Source organism: Carlito syrichta, unplaced genomic scaffold, assembly GCF_000164805.1.
Source record: "Carlito syrichta isolate Samal-C Ts95f unplaced genomic scaffold, Tarsius_syrichta-2.0.1 Scaffold113548, whole genome shotgun sequence".
NCBI lineage: Eukaryota > Metazoa > Chordata > Mammalia > Primates > Tarsiidae > Carlito > Carlito syrichta.
The window spans coordinates 27,523-38,785 of NW_007057644.1; the positions used below are offsets into that span (position 1 = coordinate 27,523).

Genomic DNA, 11,263 nt, shown 5'->3' on the forward strand with positions numbered 1-11,263 from the left:
GAAGGATCGTCGGAGCCCAGCAGGTCGAGGCTGCGGTGGCCGGGAGCGGCCACTGCACTCCAGTGTGGGTGACGGAGTGAAACTCCAACTCAAAAAAAACCCCAAACATATTAATATATCATCTGCTCTTAATGAGTTTTCAGAATTTTCAGCCTCTTCAGCTAGTCAGTCTTACAGCCCTAGCTAAACATTCTCCATCGAGACAGGCATTATTAGACCTAAGAAAAGTCACACCGAGAGTGAGTTACTGAGTTCCTCTCTGCTGTTATTTGCTGAGCAAATTGAGATCACATGAATAGAAAAGCTGGCTGAGAAGTTGAATGACTTCTTTTTCCTTTGGACATATTGCCAGCAGTGCCAGTGCCTTGGCTGTTCCAGGCTATGTAGATGTTCAGCTCTGTACTCTATAAATCTTGATTCACCTGTATCCCATTTTCCAAGTTTTGTTTTCTTGTCATTAAAGAATTTCTGGTACTGTGCTAATAAAGTAAGTGAATTCTTAAACTTATGTGTTGGAGATTTAACACAGAAAGGTATGTCATATCAGGTTGCATCTCAGGCTTCAGCTTCTGGGAGGTTATGCTTCCTGGTAGAGGATAAAACTTAAGCAGGGAAGTTAGAACGTTGGAACAGAAATTTTAATAAAAGTGTAGAAGAATGAATTGAAGTCAGAGAGAAAATAGTCCAAGGATATCAAAGATGGGTGATGTTCAGAAGTCAGATCACTACTAATTCCATCCCATAGATGAATGAAAGAATTGAATTATAAACTCTCTCTCTCTCTCTCTTTCTCTCTCTCTCTCTATATATATATTTTTTTTTTTGAATCTCACTCTGTCGCCCAGGCTGGAGTGCAGTAGCACATTTCACGGCCACCACAGCCTCAGCCTGCTAGGCTTGGTGATCCTTTCACCTCAACCTTCCAGTTAGTTGGGACTACAGGCACACGCCACCATACCTGGCTAATTTTTTTATTTATTGTAGAGATGAGATCTGACCATGTTGCCCAGGCTGATCTCGAAGCCCTGGGCTCAGGCAGTCCTATCACCGCTGCCTCCCAAAGTGCTGGGATTACAGGTGAGCCACCATGCCTGGCCTTGAATCTTTTTTTTTTTTTTTTTTTTGAGTTGGAGTCTCACTCTGTCACCCAGACTGGAGTGCAGTGGCCGTTCCCGGCCACCGCAGCCTCGACCTGCTGGGCTCCGGCGATCCTTCCGCCTCAGCCTTCCGAGTAGCCGGAATTACAGGCATGCGCTACCATGCCCGACTGATTTTTTGATTTATTGTAGAGATGAGGTCTCGCTGCCCAGGCGGGTCTTGAACCCGCGGGCTCAGGCAATCCACTCACCTCAGCCCCCAAAGGTGCGGGATTACAGGCTGAGCCACTGAACCCGGCTGAATCTTAAACTATAAGTTGTCATTGTGCTTTTATTGTATCTAGAACCCAGAAAGTCTGAGTTACCTTGTCTGTGAATTTCATTGGAATTAGGAGGATCTTTATTTTCAAAGAGAATATTGTTTCTAGTGAGTCATTTTAATTTAAGTAAATTGGAATTGTTAGGAATTTTTCCCCCTGCTTGATAATCCCCATAAAAATAAGAGTTTAGATTCTTCGTTGTGCTGTCTGAATGCTTAAGCTGTTGATGCAGTTTGGAACTAATAGCTGTCACTGTGCAGATGAAAACATTTAACCAGGTGACAGAGTCAGAGGTTCCATACTTCTAGAAAAAAGTCATTTATTTGGCAGTTTCCTCTCACTCAAGAAATTTCCTTGAGCCTGAAGAATATGAGAGGGCCATACCTTAGAGGTATGTGCCTTCTCTGCTGTAGATAATCACCATACTAACTTTATCATGTAAGTGTAAAAACAGTTTGGCATGATATGATTTAAGGCTAGCTTTCAAGGAATATTTAAATTTTACTTTTTACTGTTAATTGTATATCTTTATTATGTTTTTCAAAGGAATTTGGCAATTTGCTTTATTAGTCAACAATAAAACATTTTTGGATATTTTACTTAAATTTTTTGCCTGAACAATTCTGCATATTAAGGCATGTTATTTAAAGTAAAGCAAATTTTGAAAATAATATATTAGCTGTCTTGTTTTCCAAAATATCCCTTGGAATGTGCATATACTTACTTTTCCTTTTAGCCACCTCCTCCTTTGGTGAAAGTGATTGAAGATTTGCCCAAGAATAAACCGAGTTCTGGTGACCTTAAGATGAAAGTGGTGACGGGAAGAGTACAGCAACCGGCAAAATCCAGGGAAAGCAAAATGCAAACTAGAATATTAAAGCAAAACCTGGTCGGAAACATTGAAAGTGAAGAGGTGAGAATACCTGATCATTAGCGCTTTGCTTGTCATGACTCCGTGGTCGGCAAGTCTTGTGATTTCTAAGCCATTGCCATTCTTTCCACCCTTGGGAATTAAAGGAGTATTATAGGAAAAGAATGCAGTTGTAACTGTAATTACAACATGCTTTTTAAACTTTTTAATATAAATGTAATGCATGTTTGTGATTTCATATGAAGTTACATAGTATAGAATTGTACTGTTCAACACTTAGTCTCTGGCCCTCGGAGAGCTCATGAGGCGTGGCCAGTCTGAGTTGAGGTGAATTGTTAGTGTGAAATACACGCTTAGGAGGAAAACTTCGTATGAACAAAAGAATGTAAATAATAATTTTTATATTGATTATATGTTGAAATAATATTTTGATTATGTTGGGTTAAATATATTTTTAGACTTAATTTTACCTGGTTTTTTTAACTTTTTAATGTAGCTCTTAGAAAATTTTGAATTACATTTGTGGCTTGTGGTGTACTTCCGTTAGACACTGCTAGTGTAGAAGGCTATAAAGGGAGAAAAGTAGAAGCCAGCCCTTCCTCCCTCTGATCCTCCCCTCTCGTCATCACCCTCCCTGGAGGCCAACAAGATACTAACAGCAGAATTCCCTCTGCAGGAAGGGCCTTCGGGAAGCTTTATTTCCTTCTTTAAATACTTTGTTGTATTTTTCAAATTTTCTACAAAGCACCTAATACTATTCGAATAGGAAGAAAACATAACTATTAGCAAAGAAGTTACTGACATTATTTTTAAGAAAGTTTTAGACTTTTTGATGACAAGTGTATGCACAAAAGTATGCACCTCAATTATTTTTCGTACACTGAGCTCATCCATGTTACCGGCTCCCAAATTCAAATAGCATGTTGCTGGCCCCCTCCTGCTGCCTTCCAGACACTCTCCCTCACCTCAAGGATAACTACTCTCCTGACACACTGCACATCAGCTTGGAGGTACTGGCCATTTTTCCAAGTGGTTGATTGAAACCAATTTACGTTCCCACCAGCAGTATTTGGGAATTCTAATTGCTCTACAGTCTCACCAACACCTGGTATTTTTGATGCTGATTTTTGTGCATTAGTTCTTCCTAATTTGCAATTTGTTTTTCTGCAGTTTTAGTTAGTCACAGTCAACCACGGTCCAAAAATATTAAATGGAAAATTTCAGAAATAAGCAATGCATAAGTTTTAAATTGCACACTGCTCTGAGAAGTGTGATGAAATGTCATGGCTTCCTGCTCCGTTCCACCTGGGAAATGAGCTGTCCTTTGGTTCAGCTGGTCACTTACAGGCACCTTGGTCATCAGGTCAACTGCCGCAGTGTCACAGTGCTGGCGTTCAAGTAACCCTGTTTTACTTAACGTCTCCAAAGCTCAAGAGTAGTCATGCTGGCATATTTTTGTAATTGTTCTATTTTATTGTTGTTATTATTATTTGAATCAGGATCTTATTCTGTCACCCAAGCTGAAGTGCAATGGCACAATCATGGCTCACCGCAGCCTCAACCTCCTGATCTCAGATGATCCCTTCACCCGAGTAGCTGGGACTATAGGCGTGTACCACCATACCCAGTTTATTTTTTTATTTTTTGTAGAGATGAAGTGTCACTAGTTGTTGAGGCTGCTCTCGAATTCCTGAGCTCAAGCGATACTCCCACCTCAGCCTCCCAAAGTGCTAGGATTACAGGCATGGTCCACCATGCCCTGCCTATTTTATTATTGTTGTTTTTTTGAGTTGGAGTCTCACTCTGTCGCCCAGAGTGGAGTGCAGTGGCCGCTCCTGGCCACTACAGCCTCGACCTGCTGGACTCCGGCTATTCTCCCGCTTCAGGCTTCCGAGTAGCCAGAATTACAGGCATGCGCTACCACGCCCGGCTGATTTTTTGGTTTATTATAGAGATGAGGTCTCGCTGCCCAGGCAGGTCGCGAACCTATTGTTGTTGTTAATCTCTTAGTATGCCTCATTTATTTATTTATTTATTTATTTATTTATTTATTTATTTATTTATTTATTGAGTTGGAGTCTGCCTCTGTCACTCCGACGGGAGTGCAGTGGCCTCTCCCGGCCACCGCAGACTCGACCTGCTGGGCTCTGGTGATCCTTCCATCTCAGCCTTCCAGGTAGCTGGAACTATAGGCGCGTGCTACCACGCCCGGCTGATTTTTGATTTATTGTAGAAATGAGGTCTCGCCAAGTTGCCCAGGCAGGTCTCGAACCCGCGGGCTCAGGCAATCCACTCACCTTAGCCTCCCAAAGCGCAGGATTACAGGCTGAGCCACCGAGCCCAGCTGTAGTATGCCTAATTTATGAGTTGTTATTATTGTGTGTGTGTGTGTGTATGTGTGTGCTGGGAAGAGGGTCTCACTCTATCACCCAGGCTGGAATACAGTGGCAATGATCACAGTTTATCACAGCCTGAACCCCAAGGCTCAGGCAATCATTCCACCTCAGCCTCCTGAGTAGCTGGGACTATAGGAGCATACCACCACACCAGGCTTTTTAAAAATTGTTATTATTTTTTCCCCCTCCCCACAATTGTTATTATTTTTGGAGATGAAGTCTCACTTTGTTGCTCTGGCTAGCTTCAAACATCTGAGCTCAGGCAGTCCTCCCTCCTCAGCTTCCCAAAATGCTGGGCTTATAGACATGAGCCACCGCACCTGGCCCTAAGCATTTTTAAATTGTGAAATTTACATACACGGATTCCAGCTTAATGAATAATAATGAGAAGATCATATATGTAGCCTGTCTTAGGTATCTTTACGGCCATCCTCTGGTTTGTTGATTCATTAGGACTCAGCGTGTGGTCATGTTCGTGGCCACAGTGTATTATAGTGAGAGGACACAAGGCAAGATTCCCAGAAGGAGCAAGCACTTGGGGTGGAGTCGGGAGGGAGCCAGGTGCAAGCTTCTGGCAATCTCTTCCCACTAGAACCACAGGATATACTTGGTGCCTGTGGCAACACGTGTGAAATGTAATCCAAAGGCGATTTCTTAGAGACCTGGTGCGGGGGGTGGGGGGGGTGTTTGCTAGAGGCTGGCTCTCGAGGCACCTGCTTAACACAGTTCAAATTCCAGACCCCTTGAAGGAAAGCAGACGTTCACCCTAAGCTACACTGTGCAGTTACCACAGGGAGCCATTCCTAATGGGTTCTGGGGGGGTGGGGATGCTCCTACATCCAGCTTGTCGACACCAGCCAGGGGCCACCCTTGCAGGTGGGCCTTCCGAGGGGAGAGGTCACACGGCCACACCAGCTCTCCTCTGCACAGAGGAGACGTGACACCGTCCTGAGCTGCGCAGTGCCCCTCTCCGGTTGCGCTCTGTCCCTGGCCTGTCGGAGGAGCCCTGGGCCTTGCCTGTGTGGTGGCTGCGTCCTTGACTTTCTTCGTAGCTTTGCAGCCTCTGCATGACACCCTGAGCAAAGTAGTATTTTGTTTTAAAAACTGAACAGCAGGCGCAAACCTAGTTGTGTAGAGATTGGGCGATGTTGCTCCGACTTGGCAAAGGCTTTAACACAGAGACACGCTGCGCGATCGCTGTCTCTGAGACGCTGTCTGGCGTCAGCTGTTCTGGGAGTTCACGGGAGCCTCTTCTGGGAGACTGGCGGGACTGGTGGTGAATGACTTCCGAGAGTCAGAGGCTCACCATGCCAGGGTGTCAGACAGCACCGCCCTGCATCTGGATACCTGCAGAAGGCCTGCTGCTGAAGAGACCAGAGCCCGCTTTAACTTGTGGGTCAAAGCAGAAGATCTCTATGGGGCAAGATGTACTCGTCAGCTGACCATAGCATCAGGACACAGAAAAGCACGTGGGAACTTGACCTGCTTATGGTCAAGACAAGAACAGATACAATTCAGGCCAAGCTTAGTGGGGCTTCTTATCCTTTGTTTAAAAAACAGCTTTACACTGGGCACAGTGACTCACGGTTGTAATCCCAGCACTTTGGGAGGCCAAGGCGGGAGGATTGCCTGAGCCCAGGGGTTCGAGAATAGCCTGGGCAACTTGGCGAGACTTCATCTCTATAATAAATAAAAGCCAGATGTGGTGGCTATATTAGCACCTGTGGTTCCAGCTACTTGGAAGGCTGAGGCAGAAGGATTGCCTGAGCCCAGCAGGTTGAGGCTGTGGTGACCATGAACGTGCCCCTGCACTCCAGCCTGGGCAACAGAGTGAGACTCCGTCTCAAAAACAAACAAACCAAAAACAACTTCACTAGCAGCTAGTATCGTGGTGGTGACAGCAACCTTCCTGGATCATACTGGTCTAGTGTGGACTAGTCCTCTGTGGACTAGTACGTGACTCTCCTGTGGGAGTCTTCACTCACCACCAATCTCTTACATTTCTTCTTATGGTAAAAGAGTAATAGACTAAACCAGAACATCTGGTTTTGCGTCCTGACCCATACTCAGCAGATCTGTGACCATGAGCAATTCGCAGAACTTCTTTGACTGTCTCATTTTCTCAAATAAAAGCATCCCATCTGTTTCATACAGTTGTTAGATTCAAATAAGATAATTTGTGAAAACAGCTTTGTAGTCCTAAAGCCTATCAGATTTTATTTATTCATGAAGGTGAAAATTAACTTAAAGCTTAGGGATACAAGGGCCTATCAGCAAAAGCTTTTATCTTTCGGTGTCTCATAGGATAAAGTGGTGAGCCAGGCTTGTTCCTGGTGCTTTCATGCCGAGAGTAGTCCAGATTTTAAGGAAAAGGAAGAGAGATGAGAGAGAGACTCTCCAAATGCTCCTAATGCAGAAGCCGGCATATGGCTTCACTGGCAGTGGGTGTCGTGGTACTGACGGCCGTCTTCCTGGATCATGTTGCAGAGGTCAGCCCACAGCAGCCGTGGGCCCCGTTTGGCTCTCAAGCTGAGGATGGTTTTTACGTTTTTTTGTTTGTTTGTTTTTTGTTTTTGAAATATATTTGTGACCATAATGAATACAGAAAACAAGTTCCATGGTATAACTTGGAGACAATCAGGGTGTCCCTTTGGGGGATGGTTGTTAGCAAATATGGTAGATGCACAATGTGGATTACTGTGCCGCATAGCAGTGAATGTAACATGGCAATACGGATGACTCTTTAAAATGCAGAGCTCTGCCGGGCTCGGTGGCTCAGCCTGTAATCCTGCGCCTTTGGGAGGCTGAGGTGAGAATTGCCTGAGCCTGCGGGTTCGAGATCCGCCTGGGCAGCGAGACCTCATCTCTACAATAAATCAAAAAATCAGCCGGGCGTGGTGGTGTATGCCTGTAATTCCGGCTACTCGGAAGGCTGAGGCAGAAGGATCGCCGGAGCCCAGCAGGCCGAGGCTGTGGTGGCCAGGAGCGGCCACTGCACTCCAGTCTGGGCGACAGAGTGAGACTCCAACGCAAAAAAAATAAAATAAAATAAAATACAGAGCTCAGGCCAGGTATGGTGGCTCATGTCTGGATGCCCAGCACACTTGGGAATGTCACTAGATCGCAGGTTATGCTACTTGTTGCTTGCAGGCTGAAATAAACAAGCATGCAACACAGTACAAACAAGGGGACTTCATTCCAAAAGCCAGCAGATAAGGAAATGACCAGGCTTATGCCTCGAAGAAACCATTTCACAATTTTTTACTGAAAATGGGACCTTAAGGGGAAGCAATGGCATGAGGACTGTCTGGGAGAGTACGGGGAGCTGAGCTTGTCCCAATGGCTATCTCTAGTCATCTACCTGGAGGGTGGCCGACATTGTCCTAAGTGTGAGCAGTGGAGACTCTACTGTGGGGTCCCCGGATGGTGCTTTTGCAAGGTCAGCCTCTGGGATCTCAAGCAGGTACACGATTAGATTAGAAAGGAAAAATGAGTCTTTAAAAGTGTAGCTAAGAGAAAAGGCTTTATGCCTGTAATCTCAGCACTTTGGGAGGCTGAGACAAGAGGGTTACTTGAACCTAGGGGTTTGAGAACAGCCTGAGCAACATAGCAAGACCTTGCCTCTACAGAAAATAAAAAAATTAGCTGGGCATAATGAGATGCGCCTGTAGCCCGCTACCAAGGAGGTTGAAGCAGAAGGATCACCTCAACTCAGGAAGTTCGGTTTTTACGTTTTTAAATCATTAAATTTTAAATGTTTCTATAAACTCATAATAGTCCCTATTCTTCCTCTTGACCCACAAAGCCTAAAATATATACTAACTGGCCCTTTACAGAAAACGTGTGCCATTCTCTGGTCTAGGGAAGGTGACATGTCATGAACTTTATTCCATATGAGTATGCACACTCCACTCGGGGGAGGGAGAGGGAGTGAGGAGCGACCTGGATGCAAAAGTCTCTTACTGTGTGTTGTGTTCCGGAGTGGGGAGGCCACTGTGGACTCCATCACCGTTTGTCTTCTTTTCAGTTTTAATGGCTACGTCACTTAGTGATAGTATCTTTCTCTTTATAGAATGACTTGCCAGAGGGACTCAACAAAAAGCGTTTGCAAATCTTACTAAAAGGCTATGGTGAATATCCAACAAAATACAGGTAAAATTTAAATTTTTTGTATCAAAGCAGCTTTGCTCAAAAACTGTTTTGCTCACAATTCCGTTTTCATTTCAGAATGTTCATTTGGCGCTCCCTGCTTCAGCTGCCTGAAAATCACACTGCGTTTAGTAGCCTCATGGATAAGGGGACGCACGTGGCGTTTCTCAACCTTCAGAAGAAGTACCCCATCAAAAGCAGGAAGCTTCTCCGGGTGCTACAGAGGTGTGTTCGTATGTGCAGCAGCATGTGGCACCTCTTCTGTTTATAAAATAGCCTGTGGTCGGTTTTGGTTATCCTCATGTGGTGTGTTGGTTTAATTTCTAAAATTGCTTTTTTTTCAAACCAGTTTTCAGGGGAACCCCTTTGGGTTCCCTCCCACTGTGGGAGCTTTTCTGTCCTCAGTAAATCCTGCTGTCTCACGTAAAAGAAAAAACAGTTTTCAGGATAGTAATTTGATTACCTTGGAGCTCCCAAAGTATATTCATTATGAACTCATAGGTTAATATACAGGCCTTTCAGAGACTAGAACCAGGAGTTCATACTGATATTTTCTTTTTTTTCTTTTTTCCCCTGACTGGGTTACCGCCATCTTTGCACCTCTCACTTTGGCAACCACACAGTCCTCCTCAAGATTGTTATTAAAAAAAAAAAAGAAGAAAAGAAAAAACCTCCAAGCTTTAGGCCAGCACTCTCTTTGATATAAAATTATATACAAGCAAAGTTTTTAGGAAATTAGTTGTAACTCCTTCAACACATATTTACTAGGAGGTTTGCACTACAGTTCAACTTGTTCTAGAAGATCTCGGTCATATTATCCTTTACAAACCTAAAAAGTCCCTCTACCACTCACCAAAAATATAAAGGTTTATTGATTCTTATAGTAAACAGGTAGGATTTGCATATTTTGTACTTGTATTTTATTTGATTTTTTTTTTGAGTTGGAGTCTCACTCAGTCGCCCTGACTGGAGTGCAGTGGCTGCTCCTGGCCACCGCAGCCTCGACACGCAGGGCTCCGGCAATCCTTCTGCCTCAGCCTTCCAAGTAGCTGGAACTACAGGCGTGCGCTACCACACCCGGCTAATTTTTGATTTATTGTAGAGATGAGGTCTCGCCAAGTTGCCCAGGCGGGTCCCGAACCCGCAGACTCAGGCAGTCCACTCACCTCAGCCTCCCTAGGCGAGGGATTACAGGCTGAGCCACCGAGCCCGGCTTCTACTTGTATTTTAGATAAGTGTGCAGCATTCCCAGAAGATAACTATCACATATTTAAACCAAAGAACATGTGATACTACTGTAAAAATTATTTCTTTGTTCAAAACTATGTTTTAGCTGGGCTCAGTGCCTCAGCCTGTAATCCTGCACCTTTGGGAGGCTAAGGTGAGTGGATTGCCTGAGCCTGCGGGTTTGAGACCTGCCTGGGCAGGCGAGACCTCATCTCTACAATAAATTTTTTTTAAAAAGTTAGCCGGACATGGTAACGTGCGCCTGCAGTTCCAGCTACTTAGAAGGCTGAGGCGGAAGGATTGCAGAGCCCAGCAGGTCGAGGCTGCGGTGGCCGGGAGCAGCTACTGCACTCCAGTCTGGGCGACAGTGAGACTCCAACTCAAAAAAAAAAAAAACAAAAACTATGTTTTGTTACTACATCTAGAGCAGTAATAACAGAAGTTTCTGTGACAGTGAAAATGTATAAATCTATACTGTACAATACACAATATAAAAATTCAGAGAAGTGAGCCAACCTTGAATGATATTTGCTGAGAGTCTAATTTGGCCTAGGTTAATGTGGATAAGTCCTGAAAATATGATGGAGAAAAAAAATTTACAGCCCTTACCCTCAAGGAACATGTGACCAGATAATCAGAACACTGACCAATGAATTGAAGGTTGCAGGGCAGTGGTTAGAGGGTATTGAGGAAGGGCACAGAGAGACACCTAACCTAGTTGGATAAGAAAGAACCAGGGCTCAACAGTTTGAGCATGCTTTGCACTTAATTAATTTTTCATAGCAAATATAACCTCATCCTCATTTGACAAATGAAACTTATTTCCAAAAGGTTCTGTGATTTACCCAAGTTCACATGAAATCTACCTAGCCAGATTACTTTTGTTGCAAAAATCACATGCTTTCTACTGCTGTCCAAAAGCACCACTCAACATTTCTTCAAAAATGCTTTTCAGAATTGCCTGTTTTCTGCCTGTTGTTATAGAGGAAAGCTCTTCAAGTAAGATAAGAACAGTAAGACAACAACTACTGCATTCTATATTAAACTAAGTCCACGAATGATTTGTTACTTAATGGTATAGGTAAAGGCATATTATGTATAGTTGATTAAATTTTATATGTGTGGTTATTCTACTAAAAATAGTGATATTATGAACTTGATTAGAAAGCAGTACTTCAACTTACATAATTTCTACTCACAGAA

The 11,263-nt window shown here is 44.0% G+C and overlaps 1 protein-coding gene across 1 annotated transcript in view; it reads left to right on the forward strand.

Moving 5' to 3' along the window:
- Positions 1 to 11,263, forward strand: part of TBC1D31 (TBC1 domain family member 31) — a 76,028-nt gene that overhangs the window by 19,384 nt on the left and 45,381 nt on the right. Inside the window, exons 7-9 of the mRNA XM_021719085.1 lie at positions 2,154 to 2,330; positions 8,757 to 8,836; positions 8,912 to 9,058. Coding sequence (XP_021574760.1) covers positions 2,154 to 2,330; positions 8,757 to 8,836; positions 8,912 to 9,058 — 404 coding nt within the window. The remainder of the gene's footprint in view (positions 1 to 2,153; positions 2,331 to 8,756; positions 8,837 to 8,911; positions 9,059 to 11,263) is intronic.